Source organism: Poeciliopsis prolifica, unplaced genomic scaffold, assembly GCF_027474105.1.
Source record: "Poeciliopsis prolifica strain line A6 unplaced genomic scaffold, Auburn_PproV2 SCAFFOLD152, whole genome shotgun sequence".
NCBI lineage: Eukaryota > Metazoa > Chordata > Actinopteri > Cyprinodontiformes > Poeciliidae > Poeciliopsis > Poeciliopsis prolifica.
In genome coordinates, this window is record NW_026562527.1 from 209,313 (window position 1) to 226,571 (window position 17,259).

The 17,259-nt window shown below is 47.5% G+C and overlaps 3 protein-coding genes and 2 pseudogenes across 3 annotated transcripts; 3 read left to right on the forward strand and 2 right to left on the reverse strand.

Annotated features, from left to right (window-relative positions):
- Nucleotides 1-206: 206 nt before the first annotated feature.
- Nucleotides 207-4,067, forward strand: LOC129355971 (peptidyl-prolyl cis-trans isomerase FKBP7-like). Its single transcript, XM_055025602.1, is given in 6 exon segments — nucleotides 207-229; nucleotides 326-589; nucleotides 2,548-2,699; nucleotides 3,063-3,074; nucleotides 3,077-3,189; nucleotides 3,825-4,067. Coding segments are annotated over 6 exon segments (726 nt in total). The 3' UTR covers nucleotides 3,987-4,067.
- Nucleotides 4,068-4,945: 878 nt separating this feature from the next.
- On the reverse strand, nucleotides 4,946-8,092 carry osgepl1 (O-sialoglycoprotein endopeptidase-like 1). The gene is made up of 7 exons (XM_055025616.1): nucleotides 7,807-8,092; nucleotides 6,901-7,288; nucleotides 6,430-6,634; nucleotides 6,217-6,365; nucleotides 5,448-5,578; nucleotides 5,303-5,374; nucleotides 4,946-5,101 (listed from the first exon to the last, which is right to left on the reverse strand). Exons 1-7 carry the CDS (start codon nucleotides 8,010-8,012, stop codon nucleotides 5,017-5,019), a joined length of 1,236 nt encoding a protein of 411 aa, XP_054881591.1. The 5' UTR covers nucleotides 8,013-8,092; the 3' UTR covers nucleotides 4,946-5,016.
- On the forward strand, nucleotides 8,085-13,198 carry LOC129355989 (probable inactive tRNA-specific adenosine deaminase-like protein 3; annotated as a pseudogene).
- alkbh6 (alkB homolog 6) lies at nucleotides 8,121-11,402 on the forward strand. The gene is made up of 2 exons (XM_055025617.1): nucleotides 8,121-8,200; nucleotides 10,073-11,402. Exon 2 carries the CDS (start codon nucleotides 10,078-10,080, stop codon nucleotides 10,774-10,776), a length of 699 nt encoding a protein of 232 aa, XP_054881592.1. The 5' UTR covers nucleotides 8,121-8,200; nucleotides 10,073-10,077; the 3' UTR covers nucleotides 10,777-11,402.
- A 665-nt stretch (nucleotides 13,199-13,863) lies between the features above and the next one.
- Nucleotides 13,864-17,064, reverse strand: LOC129355969 (ORM1-like protein 1; annotated as a pseudogene).
- Nucleotides 17,065-17,259: the final 195 nt, after the last annotated feature.

Sequence of the window (17,259 nt, forward strand, 5' to 3'; positions counted from 1 at the left end):
TAATACTAGCAATAATTTTATGATATTAATGACGCATCTATATTTATGCTAAAACGTTTTTTACATTTATTTGCCGCATTTTTTGGATTGATGTTGTTTCCAATAACTCTTTGAAGAATTTGAATTAATATGAGTTCATTTAAATAAAGTATTTCTGCGTTTGAATTTGAATGTTATTAAAATTTCCTGCAGTTCATCTCCGCTGCATGTTGGTGTTAAACGTAAACCTGTCAGATACTGAGACATAAACATGGAAACTCCTGACAGACTGAACGCAGGGCTGAGGAGCCCACGAGCGTCACAGCGCCGCTGTGACGTCATCCAGCGTCAAGCGTCAGATTCAGAAGTTGCCACGAAAGCAGAGCGGGACGATGTGGAGGCTAGTGAGCTGCGCGCTGTGCGTGTTTCTGGGCTGGCAGCTCGGTTCCGTCTGGGCCGGAACCGCCGCAGCAGCCGAACCGGAGGACCAGGTCCAGATCCAGGTTCTGTTCCGGCCCGAAGACTGCAGCAGGAAGAGCAAGAAGGGAGACCTGATCAACGCTCACTATGACGGCTTCCTGGAAAAAGATGGTTCCCAGTTCTACTGCAGGTCGGTTCTGGTCCAGTTCACTCTGGTTCTGGTTCTGGTTCGGAGACTCTCTGGGCTGAATGATACGGGTTTGTAAACTAACAGTCATAATTTAACACTAAGAATTTGGTGAAAAATTATAATTTCATTCATTCATTTATAAAAGTTTCAAACTAAATATTTGTTTAGCGATATTTAGCTAATCCGCTAAAGAGCTAACTAAATATTTATTTTGCTAACTAAATATTTCATTTTAAAACTGACATTAATAAATGAAATTTCTTTTTTAATCTCAGACTCAATAAACCAAATTATTGCTGTTAAATTTTGACTAACTTTACAAACGGTGCCCAAAATTATAATCAGGTAAAAATAAAAACCTCCACAGTTGATCAAAGTGCTGCAGCTCACACTCCAGGATGATGCAGCTCAGACTCCAGGATGATGCAGCTCACACTCCAGGATGATGCAGCTCACACTCCAGGATGATGCAGCTCAGACTCCAGGATGATGCAGCTCACACTCCAGGATGATGCAGCTCAGACCCCAGGATGATGCAGCTCAGATCCCAGGATGATGCAGCTCAGACGCCAGGATGATGCAGCTCAGATCCCAGGATGATGCAGCTCAGATCCCAGGATGATGCAGCTCAGACGCCAGGATGATGCAGCTCAGACTCCAGGATGATGCAGCTCACACTCCAGGATGATGCAGCTCAGACTCCAGGATGATGCAGCTCAGATCCCAGGATGATGCAGCTCAGACGCCAGGATGATGCAGCTCAGATCCCAGGATGATGCAGCTCAGACTCCAGGATGATGCAGCTCACACTCCAGGATGATGCAGCTCAGATCCCAGGATGATGCAGCTCAGATCCCAGGATGATGCAGCTCAGACGCCAGGATGATGCAGCTCACACTCCAGGATGATGCAGCTCAGACGCCAGGATGATGCAGCTCAGACTCCAGGATGATGCAGCTGAGATGCCAGGATGATGCAGCTCAGATCCCAGGATGATGCAGCTTAGACTCCAGGATGATGCAGCTTAGACTCCAGGATGATGCAGCTCAGACTCCAGGATGATGCAGCTTAGACTCCAGGATGATGCAGCTTAGACTCCAGGATGATGCAGCTCAGATCCCAGGATGATGCAGCTCAGATCTCAGGATGATGCAGCTCAGACTCCAGGATGATGCAGCTCAGACTCCAGGATGATGCAGCTCAGATGCCAGGATGATGCAGCTCAGACTCCAGGATGATGCAGCTCAGACTCCAGGATGATGCAGCTCAGATGCCAGGATGATGCAGCTCAGACTCCAGGATGATGCAGCTCAGATCCCAGGATGATGCAGCTCAGATCTCAGGATGATGCAGCTCAGACTCCAGGATGATGCAGCTCACACTCCAGGATGATGCAGCTCAGATGCCAGGATGATGCAGCTCAGATGCCAGGATGCAGCTCAGACTCCAGGATGATGCAGCTCAGACTCCAGGATGATGCAGCTTAGACTCCAGGATGATGCAGCTCAGACTCCAGGATGATGCAGCTCAGATCCCAGGATGATGCAGCTCAGATCTCAGGATGATGCAGCTCAGACTCCAGGATGATGCAGCTCAGACTCCAGGATGATGCAGCTCAGATGCCAGGATGATGCAGCTCAGACGCCAGGATGATGCAGCTCAGATCCCAGGATGATGCAGCTCAGACTCCAGGATGATGCAGCTCAGATCCCAGGATGATGCAGCTCAGATCTCAGGATGATGCAGCTCAGACTCCAGGATGATGCAGCTCAGACGCCAGGATGATGCAGCTCAGACGCCAGGATGATGCAGCTCAGAATCAATATTTTGTTTCCTGGATGGTTTTAATCTGAAACCTCCACAAATCTGAGCTGAAAAACTCCAGGAAGTGAAGCTGGAGTCTGGTTCTGGTTCTGGTCCATCTGGACTCGGTAACATGTTGCCTGTTTCTGTGCCAGCCGGTCGGACAAGCAGGGTCACCCCCAGTGGTTCGTCCTGGGCGTGGGGCAGGTCATCAGAGGCCTGGACATCGGCATGATGGACATGTGCGCCGGGGAGAAGAGGAAGGTGACGGTTCCGTCGGCGCTGGCGTTTGGTCAGACAGGAAAAGGTTGGTCTGCCGAACAGGAAGTTGGCGTCCTGTGGGACCGGGACGTCCTCCGCGTCTTCATGCTGTCTTGTCCTCTCTTGCAGCAGCGCCCTCTGTAGGGTGAGCATGCTCAGAGGGTTTTTCTTTGCATGCGCTGGAGCTGGCTGAGATAACTAACGCTGTATCTGTGCCACCTGAAGGGGGCGCTCACTGGTTCCTGCACTCCAGGTTCGAACTTCCTGCTGAAGTCTTTTTTCTTCCCATGAATAAAATGCATGTTCCTTCCAGTAGAAACTCATTTCCTGGGATTATTTCAGGTTTTTTCCAGTGATTTAAAACGTTTAAGGTTAAAGCGGTTCTGGTTTGTGTCTCCGGCTGACGAAGGTCCGGTTCCTCCAACGCCACGGTGGTGTTCGAGGTGGAGGTGCTGTCCGTGTCCAGAGGCCCCCGCAGCATGGAGGCCTTTGGACAGATGGATCTGGACAAGGACAAGAGCCTCACCAAGGCGGAGGTAACGCAGAGCCTTCCCCCATTTTCTAACTGTTCCTTCTCCAAACGCTTCGAAAGAGCAACTAAACCCCAAATCTACTTATTTTCTACATAAACTGTCTGAATTGGTTAATTGGGTTCTAACTTTGTTTCAATGTTAACTGACATTTTCCTGTAAATTTTATTCTGTAGTATTTGTCCTACGGCCGTCTCAGTGCTGCCCTCTTTGGGCTGAAGGTGGTACTGGATTTATCTGCAGTTGATCTGTTATGAATGTGGACAGATTTATCAAAAGATTTGTTGCTAGTTGCTTTTCTGGGAAAATGTCCCATTTTTGAAAAACAAACAGTTTCGATCACTTTGACAGAAAAAAAGTTGTTAGTTGTTAGAAAAGTTGCTAAAGAGCACAACAATGTTGCTAAGTTTGCTGCTGTGCTTCTTTCATGTTGACCTCAGCTAAAATCCTCTTAATGAGGAAAGGCCTGCGTTTATTTCAGGAGCAGCGCTGAGCAGTGGTTCTGCCCCTCCCACACCTGTTGCTCAACACTTCCAGTGATTTCTCGCTTTCTGATAAATTAGTGCGTTCATGTTTTGCAGTTTGGTGTTGACGTGTTTGCTGTTCGTTAGCTTCCTGAAGCTGTGCTCCTTTGTGTCCAGGTGAAGGAATATCTTAAGCTGGAATACGAAAAGGGCGGGAAGCCGCGGGACGAGCCGTTCTACGAGAAAATCCTGGCCGACATCTTCTGGAAGAGCGACAAGGACCAAGACGGGCAGATCAGCGCCAAGGAGTATAATGTATATGAACGGGATGAGCTTTAGCCGCCGTCTGTGATTCCTTTAGAGGAGAAGAAACAAGAAGAAGTGAAACCGGATCAGTTGGCCCCTTCATGAGTTAAACCACTTCTGCTCCAGATTACATCCACACTTCTTCTTCTGGCGTTTTTAAAGTTTATTTAGTGGCACACAAGTACTGTGATTATGGGTTTGGATCACGTCCAGAATCTGTCTTTAGATTAACGGTTCTAGAACAGGAACCAACGTAAGCCTGCTGTAGCACCCGGACCAACCACCAGGGGGCACAGGAAGAACTTTTTATTTGAAACCACTTCTGAGGCTGGCTCTATGGAACATAAACGTGGAACAAATTATACATGTTTATTTTGATAAAAATAAAATTCACACCAATATCTGCCTTTTTTATGATTAAACCAGAAATAATCAAACTCTACAAAAACTAGTTAAGATTAGTAGCAGAATGGGGGAATTGTTAAATTGAGAAATTTACAGAATATTTTGCTTATGATACTCAGCTGATAACCGGAAGTTCACTATCAAAATAAAAGCTGGATCTTGCAAACTTGTATATGAACTCCTGCTGAGTTGCTGCCAAGTCCAACTGAAATATTCAGACGCTGAGAAGAAATTAAGATGCAACAGTCGCGCCGGTAGTTCAGACCCAGCTTTTATTTTGGCACTCCACTTCCGGTTAACAAGTGAAACTGAATACTCGCTTGAAATGTTTAGCTTTATTAAATTTATTCAGTTATCAAGCAAAATTTCTAGTTTAAATCTGTGACGTTTATAAATTGATAACAGTGAAAATGTGACTGAAAAACTTAGCTTTTTTATTAAAATAACCCAAATAATTACTGTTAATTTTGATTATGTAATGTTACAAACAGGTTGTTTTATTAACACATTAAATGTTGTTGATCCTGAAGCTTCACACATCATGGTTATTCCTTTCTGATCAGATTCCACTAAATGAGTCATAAAACTTCATATTAAAATACTTTATTAATAAATAAACATCGAAAATCTGCAGTTTGGACAGAGGAAGTTCTGCCGGTCAGTCTGGGATCTTGATCCGGATGGATGGCGGCCTGATGGCGGCGGCCCTCACCTCGGCTGTGATGTCTACGCCCAGCGGAGCTCTGCGGCAGAACCAGCAGAACGGGTCAGAACCTGCAGCTCATGTCAGTCTGAGGGTTTGGAACCGGGTCAGTCCAGTAGAATGTACTGGTTATTGTAGGATCCAAAAATCTACCGTAAACAGCTTTTTCTTTAAAATGTGAATGAGAGGAAATGAAGGCCTGAGCAGAACATGAACCGGTTCTGACCCGTTAAGAACTGACCTGGGCTCGTAGTTGACCTCCACCTCCGGCGCCAGGATCCCGGTTCCTTCCCTCAGACGCTCCACTCCGTTCCTGCAGGGAGGAAACCAAACGTCTCAGGTGGACCGGACCCGTTTCCAACCCAAGCCGGGTCACCAGAACTCACCAGGCGACCATCACTCCGTTGTCGGTGCAGAACCGGGCCGGAGGGCAGAGCAGCTGCAACCCGGTCGCCTCGGCGACCACCGCCAGAGCTTTACGGATGTACTGGTTGCTGGCAACGCCTCCAGACAACACCTGGAAAACACTCTGGGTTGCTATGGAAACACTGCAGCTTTCTTTTCAAAATTTTAAATAACTGAAGTTATAGTTTTCTTGTCCAGCAGATAAAATATTGCCTGCAGAGAATTTCTACATAACTGCAGTCAGAAGTTTGTTCACACAATGAATCATTGAAATCCTCTTCCTTATACCACTTCCTGTCATCTTCTTTGTCGCTTCTGCCAGCAGTAACATCCTGTTGTTGATCATGTGACTTGTGTGATGTGAAAAATGTTTTTATGGTATTTTTGTGAATTTTGGTACATCATCTGCTGAAAAACAAGTTTTTCTGAAATGATCTTGTTTCAATTAAGTTAATTAATTTTTTTAATTCTGCATAATTTTACGGTGAATGGAAACAGGTATTGATGGCTGCTGGAGTGAGCCAGTTCTGGTTCTGCTGGAGGTTTCTTCCTGTTAAAGGGGAGTTTCTCTCTCTGCTTTCGCCCCCTGCTGGTCAGGAGGAGTGATTGCTGCATGTCAACGACTCGATGCCCAGCTGGTTTCCTCAGAAACGTTTTAAACTGATGACCTGATGCTCTGGTTGGCGGTTAACTGAACTGAACATGAGGAAATAGAAGCAATCGGATCGGATCCAGTGGATGGTTTCTCACCAGCGTCGGGTTTTGTGACGGCAGCAGACGGTTGGCTCTGCAGAACAGGACGGCCCGGTACGTCCTCTTTGCCAGGTGTGAGGCCACGGTGTGCTGCGTGGCGGCGGCGATGTCGTTCACACATGACAGCACCGTTCCTTCCTCTACGCCTGGAAACCAGTGGCTGAGGTCAGGAAGGCTAACGCAGCACAGGAAGTCCAGAAACCGTCCTACCTTCCTCGACTTCCTGCCTCTGGATCAGCAAGGTGACCTGGTTCCGCAGCCCGGCGAAGGAGAAGCAGCAGTCGGGCGTTTGTCCCATCGGCGTCCTGAAGTGGAACCGCTTCCTGTCGCCGTCCTGCGCCAGCAGCTCGATGGCCTGGCCGCCGCTCAGCGCGGCGCAGCGCGGCAGTTTCCTGAGGGACAGACGCCGCGCCACCTGGGGGGCCAAACAGCTGCCGGTCGGTTCAGAACCACAACAACAGAACCACGACACCTAATCTGCCCAGTGCATGTTGATGAACGTTCAGTGGATTTAGATAAAAGCTCATTTCCTCCATCAGTGAATCCATAAAACAAACACTACAAACAAACATTCTGATAATCTCAACATTTATGATTGTCTATCAAATTTTTTTGTAATTTTTCTATCTGGCTCTGAAATTTCCTTTTTTTTTATTTTTTGGAGGGTTTTGCCATCTGCACCTTGTCCAGCGTGTCTCCTGGAGCTTCGTCCAGCGTTCGGCCCAGCAGCAGGAAGTCGTCGACGCCCCGCGCCACGGCCAGCAGGGCGTGGCCTCCGGACACCAGCAGCACCAGGAAGGGGAAGTGGAGCGGCTGCAGCATTCTGACGGTCAGGGCGTGGGCCTCCATGTGGTGGACGGGGATGAACGGCTTGTTGTGACGCCTCACGAAGCGCTGGCTGAAGCTCAAGCCCTCGGCCAGACTCAGAGCCAGGCCGGGCTTCACGGTGGCGGCCACGGCGGCCAGCTGGGCCGGCGCCACGCCGCTCCGGTCCAGAGCCTCCTGCACCACGCGCTCGATGTTTCCTCTGTGCAGAGCCTGAGCTACGGTCGGGATGATGCCGCCAGTCCTGCAGGGAGGAACCAAACTGTCTTTGCTCAGAGCTGCACTTTGACTAGGCCACTGCAACACATGGATTCTTTTCTTTTTCAATAACTTTGTTGTAGATTTAATCAGTTTATTTCTAAAGCACCCACTACTAACCAATATCATCTCACTTTACACCCAGAAAGTCATTTCGATTCAATGTATTGATCCTCTCAATCAGAGCATTATTTATTATTCATATTGTTTAGAAAAGTTTATATCTCAGCCAATCAGACCAGGTGAGAAAAACTAAGTATGAATATATAAACATTTTATATCGAGTTGAATATTCCAGCAACGTGAATAAGTAGAAATGGCCAGAATGGTCAGTTTGTGACTGGATATTCTGCAGACTCTCGTGTAAATTTTGAGACTCGCTGACGTCACACAAACCTGTGACCTGCAGGTCACCAGTCTGACAATATGCATAACTTTTACACCACAATAATTTAGACATGCAGGAAGTGAACGTTGCATCAGAACTTGCTGTGTGACCCTGACCTCAGATGAACCTCCTTCTGGGAATGCAGGGATTCTCCCAGTATGGCTCCAGTTTCGTCCATCACAGCAGCTCCGGTCTCATCGCAGCTCGTCTCGATGCCTAAAACCAGCCTGGAGCGGAAAGCCTTGCTTCCTGCCGCGTGTTTGCACCGCAGCAACCTCAGCAGGATTCTAACCTTCGTCTGGAACATGGAAGGAGACGCCATGCTCCCTCTGTGAGCTGGAAAACTTCAGAATCCTTCGCCATCAAACCACGGAAACAACGCGAGACAACGCGGATGTCGGAAATGCATCCGCCAGTTTCCCGCCGGACACTTTATGAGGTGACACACAGATGCAGCGCAGCAGTTCGGCTCTTTGGATATAAACTGTATTTTTATCGAGAACTGTGGAGGTTAGTCCAACTTTTCTCTTTATTCGTGGCTTTTAATGTATAAATATTGATCTAACGTGGAGGTAGATGTTGTATTAAGAACACTACCGGTTAAAAACGATTTGTTTCTGTTCGGGGAACGTGTTACATTTATAAAAGTCGTTTAAAATGTTTCTGAGGATTTATATCGGGATTATATTTACTAAACTTGAATTCAAACCCTTTAGTGTGAAATGTAAAATCAAGTCACTCAGTGACGTAAAAGTTTCCTAAAGCATGATTTCAAAAATGTCAAAGTGACCAATGTGGGCGTTAACTAGCTACAAATGTCTGTATTTCTACTGCAATTCGGAGAAGTGATAGGAAGGGTCAAAGATTAAACTTCATATAAAAGACCTTCTGATATGTTGGTTCAAACGCTGTCATTCCCAACCTAACAATCTAAAATGCTTCTGAAGAATAAAACTTCTGTTGTCTCCTGAAGTCTAATGTCTCATCAACATGGTGTCTTCAGTCCTGAACAGAGTTATGAGGAGGTGAAGCTAGGGTCACCAGCAGGGCCTCTAAGGTCACCTGCAGGGCCTCTAAGGTCACCAGCAGGGCCGCTAAGGTCACCAGCAGGGCCTCTAAGGTCACCAGGGCCGCTAAGGTCACCAGCAGGGCCGCTAAGGTCACCAGCAGGGCCGCTAAGGTCACCAGCAGGGCCTCTAAGGTCACCAGGGCCTCTAAGGTCACCAGCAGGGCCGCTAAGGTCACCAGCAGGGCCGCTAAGGTCACCAGCAGGGCCTCTAAGGTCATGAGGGCCGCTAAGGTCACCAGCAGGGCCACTAAGGTCACCAGCAGGGCCACTAAGGTCACCAGCAGGGCCTCTAATGTCACCAGGGCCGCTAAGGTCACCAGCAGGCCCGCTAAGGTCACCAGCAGGGCCTCTAAGGTCACCAGGGCCGCTAAGGTCACCAGCAGGGCCTCTAAGGTCACCAGGGCCTCTAAGGTCACCAGCAGGGCCACTAAGGTCACCAGCAGGGCCGCTAAGGTCGCCAGCAGGGCCTCTAAGGTCATGAGGGCCGCTAAGGTCACCAGCAGGGCCACTAAGGTCACCAGCAGGGCCACTAAGGTCACCAGCAGGGCCTTTAAGGTCACCAAGGCCTCTAAGGTCACCAGCAGGGCCGCTAAGGTCGCCAACAGGGCCGCTAAGGTCGCCAGCAGGGCCTCTAAGGTCATGAGGGCCGCTAAGGTCACCAGCAGGGCCTCTAAGGTCATGAGGGCTGCTAAGGTCACCAGCAGGGCCACTAAGGTCACCAGCAGGGCCACTAAGGTCACCAGCAGGGCCACTAAGGTCACCAGCAGGGCCACTAAGGTCACCAGCAGGGCCAATAAGGTCACCAGGGCCACTAAGGTCACCAGCAGGGCCACTAAGATCACCAGCAGGGCCACTAAGGTCACCAGTAGGGGGCTAAGGTCACCAGGGCCTCATATCCACTGAGCTATGTGGCACCGATTAGAGGGTTCAGTACCCATCATGCTTCACCATTCCTGCTTTCCCTACAGAAGGTCACCAACAGGGTCATTGAAAAGGTCATTAAAATCACTCATAGGGTCATTAAAGTTATTGCACAGGGCATGAAGGTCAGTACTGTGGTATTCAGTACATTTGGACCCCTCTGTCCAGCTCATGTCCATAATGATGTCATCAGTTGTTTTGGTCACTTGTCAAGAGAAAAAGGGAGACAATCCAACCTGCACACGTTGGATAATGGAGACATGATTTGGTTTGAGTGAATGAACGAATGTTACACCCCAACACTTTGGCCGACTCGTCTTTGCTTTACTTTGCTTTGGTCCCACTCGTTCTGAACATGTTTTAATTAGGATTTCATGTCAACTTCTCTTAAGGAGACATGGAGCGGCCATCTTGTGTTGTGGAAGATTTGAAGCAGTTCGTTGTCAATGAAGCTCCACAAACTGCATTTTACATCCCAGATTTTATATCAGAGGAAGAGGAGTCCTTCCTCCTGCAGCAGGTGTACAAGTCCCCCAAAAGCAAATGGACCCAGCTGTCGGGCCGCCGGCTCCAGAACTGGGGCGGCCTGCCGCACCCCAAAGGCATGCTGGCCGAGTCGCTTCCCGACTGGCTCCAGAGCTGCTGCGAGAAAGTCTCGTCTCTCGGAGTGTTCGGCGGGAAAACGGCCAACCACGTGTTGGTGAACGAGTACAAGCCGGGCGAAGGCATCATGGCCCACGAGGACGGCCCGCTGTACCACCCCACGGTCAGCACCATCAGCCTGGGCTCGCACACCCTGCTGGACTTCTACCGGCCCGTCTGCAGCCAGGACGGCCCGCAGACCCAGCAGAGCCGCTACCTGCTGTCCCTCCTGCTGAGGCCGCGCAGCCTGCTGGTCCTGCAGGACGACATGTACCGTCAGCTGCTGCACGGCATCCAGAACCGGGACCGGGACCCGCTGACGGACCGGGTGGCCAACCTGTCCGCCGCCGGGGCGCGGCCCGGGGAGACGCTGAGCAGGGAAACCAGGGTGTCGCTCACCATCAGACACGTTCCCAAAGTGATCAGGACCAGGATGGTTCTGGGGAGGAAATGACCCGACCGGATCAGAACCACAGCTGGATGTGTCTGTGATGCATGAAGGCGATAAAACAGACTCACGATGAATGCTTCGGTCTGAATTTTTATTACTACTGCAGGAACAACATTCCTATTTTTAAATTAATTATTCAAAGATTAATAAAACTCAGTGATGGGCATCGCTAACTGAAGCGTTTGTTCCTCTAAGCTAAAGCGCTAATCATAAACACTAGTGACGCCAAAACAGCGACACCATCCTGGTGCTGAGCAGAAACCAACACCAACCTGTTCTACCAACATGGTGTTGGATGGAAGCTAATGCTAAAGGGCAATGCTGACTCAGTATTTAGCAGGAGCTAAAACTCAGTTTTATAGCAGTTGAGTATGGCTAACTGTGTTGCTGATTTTGGCTAATTAAATGTGATCAGAAAGTGGTGCATTCATGGTACAGGATAAATATAATTTCCTGCACTTGGTGCTTCAGAATTTATGCAGAAAACTGATTTTGGGGAAGCTAAGTGCACTAAATGTTTTCAAAGCAAGCAGAAAGCTAACATGCTAACTGAAAAAGAACCCAGTGGAAGCGTGCTCATCGCTGATAACCATGCTGATAAATTTATGGGGCAAATTATTTGTATCATCTGAAAGTATGTCAACATTTCAATGTTATATCTTTGCTGTGATAAATGCAACAGCTTTAAAACTGATTTAAGTCTTATTTTGCTGGGCCTTTTATCTCTTTTTGTAATAACCAAAGTACATAAATTATTTTCTGAACTCTGCACATTGAGATATTCATTATGACTGGATCATGTTGAGCTCGATCAGATAAAATGATTCTTATCCATGAAGAAGGTGGAGACTGAAGGTTGAGATCCTCCCATCGACCTGGTTGCTGGTTCAAACCCTTTGATTGAATGTAAAACATAAAAATCCAAGCAATATATATAAGAATCATTGATGATGTATTTTTGTTTCTGCTGTCAAAGTGAGCTGTGCCTGTCTGAGCGGGAGAAGATTAATTTTACTAGGTAATTCATAGAAAGTATTTATGAAACACCCAGAAAAAAGCAAACAAATGATTTCAGAATGTCAGCAAAGCTCGCTAACACCAGCAGGCAGGTTCTGATAAAGGCCTCATCCCAGGCCTCACTGAGGCCTTCAGCCAATTAGCCAGATGTTGAGATGTTGGAGGCACATTCCAGGTAAGGAGGGTTGAAACATGACCACCACTGAGCAACTGAAGCGGCTAAGCTGGGCTGGAAACAGCCGGAGACTCCACAGGTTCTACGGATGAAATGAGAGGCTCTTGGTGGACCAGGTCGGTCCGATGGTGTGAACAGAGGTTCTGGTTGAGCTGCTGATCGTCATGTTCTCTCTGGGTCCTGGCAGGGCAGCAATGGAGCCTGAGGCCAAGCGGCGCAAAGGGTCAGAGTGCGATGCCTGGGTGGCCGTCCCTGTCCTGTCAGACGAGCAGTCGGCGGACGTGGAGCTGGTGGACGCGTTCGCCGCGCCCATCATCAACAGGAAGGCGACGTCTCGGCTCGTCAGGGAGCTGAACGGCGTCTACCGCTGACCGGCCTGCAGCACGTGAAGCGGGTCCGGCCTGCCGGGCCGAGGACAGTCCCCACCCTCTGGAGGTTCTGCTGTGTCTGCTGAGCGACGCGCCGAACCCGGCGGACGCCAGCATCCCGTCTCTGCTGCCGCGGGCAGCTGGGAGGGGCTGGGCGAGCCGTTTGTGGTGAAGGTCCCGGCGCGACCCCCGCTGACACGGCCGCAGTTCGAGCTGGCGAGCCGCCGCTGGCCCACGACCTTCCATGAAGACAAGCAGGTGACGGTGGCGTTGCGAGGGGAACTGTTCGGCCCCCAGCAGAGAGCCCTGATGCACACCTTCATGGCGTCCGCCGTGGCCGCCGCCAGAGCTGCGGCGCTGCTGGGGATGGAGGCGGTGGGGGCGGCGGTGGTCGACCCCGAGACGCAGCGGGTCGTCGCCGTTGGTCACGACCGGCGAGGCGAGCACCGCTGCAGCACGCCGTCATGGTCTGCATCGATCTGGTGGCGCGGAGCCAGGGAGGCGGCTGCTACCGCCATGACGGGTACGACGCCTGCCGCTTCGCCCCTGCAGACCCCCAACCAGAGGGGGGCGCTGTGCCGTACATCTGCAGCGGGTACGACCTGTACGTCACCAGGAGCCTTGCGTCATGTGCGCCATGGCGCTGGTGCACTCGCGCATCGGCCGGGTTTTCTACGGCGCCGCCGCCGCTGACGGAGCTCTGGGGACGAGATTCAAGATCCACACGCAGAAAGACCTGAACCACCGATTCCAGGTGTACAGGGGGGTCCTGAGGACGCAGTGTGAGGACCTGACCAGCAGGGGGCGCAAAACACCTGAACCACCGCTTCTTGGTTAGCACACTGAGGACGCAGTGTGAGGACCTGACCACGAGGGGCGTGAATGACAGCGACAGCATGCGGACGTTTCAGTGCTGAAACTAGAAGAAGGGATTTTATTTTCTACAAGATGTTTTTTTATTTTTAATAAAGTTTTAATCTTTTGATCCTGTTTAGGTCCAGCCTGGACGCCATTTTGATTTCAGAATATTTAGGCATCCATCATATCAAAAGCTACAACAGTCAAGTTTAAAGACCAAACACAAATATGGCTAAAAGTTGCTATAATTTTGGTTGGACTTTATGAAGTTCTAAATCATCTTAAATGTAGCATCTTAAAAAAACAAGAATGCACTGCCTCTAAATGATTTGACTAGTAAAGTAATCCGCCAGGTTGTGATGATAAATTCACATTATTGCCAATGACTCTTTAGAAAAACACCAGAGTGGAAACACATCAGCAATGTCCTTAGATCAGCAACTGCTGCTGCCCAACAACCTGGGACGGGGTCAAGGGTCATATCCAGACAAGATCATTCAATAAAAGACAAAAAGATCATTTAAAAAAAAGTAAAAGAATTATTGATCAACTGGTTCTGGTCCAAAATGTAATGAAAACCTTAAAACGGTGTTGTTGATCACAAACTGAGGCGAGGAGCTGAGGGCACAGACATTTATAAAGATTAGGAACAGGAAAAATCACGTCCTCTGGAGGAACCGATCAGAACCGGCGGCCCGGTTCTCCAGAGAGCAGCCGAGTGAACGTAGTGTTTCCCACAGACAGTAAACCTTCCTCAGTAAACAGCTAACCAATCATACCTTCACACAGGACACAGGTCCACAAACACTGTAAAACGAGACAAGCCGCTCGGTCCAATTAGGGGAGCCATGCAGATGGAGAGCGGTTCTGCTACTCGATGAAATGAAACCAAGACGGTACCGACAATTGGAGGGCGACAGCCTCCAAAGGTAAACAAAAAGAAATACTTCAGAGCATCTGAGTGGCTTCAACACTCAACACCGTGTGACCGACGGGGCGGAGAAAAGCAAATTAAAGAAACCTAGAACCCGACCGCGGCCTGGGCCAGCCCAGGTCCATGCAGGCCCGAATACACAATTAAATACATAAGTTACTGATGCACATCATGTCCGATGATCTGGTTCCTGTTAGCGCTAACCCGACACACTGACTGGATGATTTAGTACATGAATCTGCAGTACACACACAGGAAGGCCAGGCTTCTCCTGCTATTAATACTTGTTTATGCCTAAAATCCGGACGCCGTGCAGCTGAGGCAGCTTGGGGATCAGGACGCTCAGCAGGGACGCCGTGTTGATCACGAAGTGCGTCGTGTCGTATTTTGTGTAGAAACTGGCCAGGAAATATCTGGAAAAGACGAGACAAACATTTGAGCGCCATTACACCTGCTGCTAGCATCACATTGGCTGCTAGCAGCCGCTGCTAGCCGCTGCTGCTAGTCGCTGCTGCTAGTCGCTGCTGCATCTGTACTCACAGGATGATGGGGGAAATGGTGAAGAACTTTCTGGAGGAAGTGAACTGCACGCCGTAGTCCAGCTGCTCCCAGTGGGTCAGAAGCCGGGCTTTTCCTTGGTCGGCGTCTCGAAGGGCGTTCCTTCACCGCATGCATGAACACGTACATGCCCTGCACAGCAACACGAAACATGAGGAGGACTGGCAGAGGAAGCATTTTCCTGCTGAACATTTCAGATCATTTTTGAATCAAAGTTGAACTGAATTAAAAAAAACAAAGAAGAAACATTTTTAATTCAGGAGCAAAAACAGCTAAATCAACATGAAAATTATATTCCCCTTCAGAATCCATAAATCAACAAAGCCATATGATTATCTGACCCCAGATCATCATACTGCCACCACAAACTAATTGAGTTAGCGCCTGCTGGCATTTGTAGTTTTACTCTTTTCATACAACATCCCTTCCATTTATACAGCAGATTCACTTATTGTGAATAGTATGTTGCTGTTTAGGTCTGAAATTATTAATCTGATTAATCAGCTATTGGAGTATCGGCTATTTTAGGAATTGATTAATTGTTAATCAGTATACTCTAAAAAAATAATTTTCTGAAAGAACAACGCAGTCAGAATAAAGGAATGAAGCAAAACTACGAAAATTGTAAACAATTTGCATTAAAGATTAAAGATTCGGCGCTCTCACCAGGTTGTGTATGACGTTGGTGACGTCCAGACCACCGGGACGCTGAAGAAGGGGATGCTGAGCAGCACGATGTGCAAAACGCCGACCCCTAAGGCATAGGTCAGCCAGATGCCCGGCTGTTCATCACGCGGGTGTTTGGATTCACCTCACTGTGTGCCACACCAACGTTCATCCTGACAGAAACAAACTCCTTCAGGAACCATCCAGTCTCCTCTAAAGGCCTGAAACGGCCTCTAATAACTGGAAACAATCACTCAGCGAGTTGATTACTTTTCAGAGGTTTTCAATAAGGCATGTCAGTTCTGGTCATTTAATAGAAATAAAATTATGGTTCTTTAAAATGTAACGATTGTAAAAATATTTATGGTACAGTGCAAAAGCAGCATAAAGTATTTAAAGCTGAGGATGAACAAGTCGCACACAAAGACGTGATGGTTACAGCAGGAAGTGATGATTTGTTTACATGTGCAGAAGGAAGGAAGAGGAGACAGCCTGGGAAAACACCGAGCAGCAAGTAAAGAAAGAGAAAATAAAAATATAATGCAGAAAATCATCTGCCGTTTGTTTCCGAAATGAAAATTAGAACAAATGTTAAGTTTTATTTTCTGTATTTTTACTCAGACATCATGCAGCTTAAATTTAACAGGTTTTAGTTTTATCTGGTGATTTTCATTATATTTATATTTGCACTTCAGCTTAACTGGTGCAAATGGAATAAAGTTTTCCAGGTTCTAGACTTTTGGGAAAATTTTTATTTTACATTTTTCCTTCTTCTACTCTTATTTTCCCTTCTAATCTAGAACAATTGTTCTGTAGTATTTACTTCCATTCAAAATGCAATTTTATTATCATTTTTAAATCTTAAATGTCTTATTTTATAGCCTTCCAGAAGTTTATATGACTGTGCTCTCTAAATCTGCCAACTTGGATAGAAAAACTATAATAATAATAATTAACCCAGTGAGCTGCTGCAGCTGTACTTTACTCTTCATCTCTGCAGAAAGAAAAGCTAAAAACATCTTGTGTAATGGAGCTGAACTTTGACACACTTTCAGCTGCCAGTACGGATTAAAGACAAAAAAAAAAAAAAAAAACAGCTGAAGGTGCATATTTAAATTATTGTGATTTTAAAAGAACAACAATTGCCTCCAAATTTCACCATTATAACTTTATAATATTTGTTTCTGCATAAGACGATATGAACTATTTATTCGCCAATACAGCGGTTTCATTAGCCGCTATGATCAGCGAAGCTTTTCCTGCGTCTCTGAACAGAAAATAATTTAAATTAAACTATGTAAACAAGCTTATGATTCTGGATACGTCTATTTGTTGGACAGGTTCGTGGCTTTATAAAACTGCACCACCGTTTAAAATACAAAATTAAAACTTACACAATTTCGAGCTTATTAAATACCATATTCATCCCATGTCAGGTTATAACCTGTCTTAGTATTTGTTCCCTCTGTCCCTTAGACCTTTCATTTCTTTTGTTTTCACTACATAGCCAGGCCCATTGTTCACCATTGTTTGCAAAACAAGTTGGTTCCGACATAAATGCGGAAATTAGTATCTACAAAATGTAACAAACATAAAGATTGATCTGTAAACTCACATGTAGCAGCGAGCAGTAGATGTTTTTGTTGTAAAAAAATATCACTATGGCGAGAATCGGTGTGTCCTCCTTGTTGTTATGGCTAGACTGTAGCGACCGGAAGTTGGTGTCGCGGTGAAACGAGTCCAAATATAAACCACTTCGGTTCGGTCCGCCCACAGCAATTACACAACGAGCGTCATTTTGGTTTTATTTAAATATAATTTATTTAAACCAGACGTCTGAAAATAATCTTATTCATTTTATATTTTTAAAGACTGAGAAGATATTTTTGAATAGTAAAGCTAAAATCTAG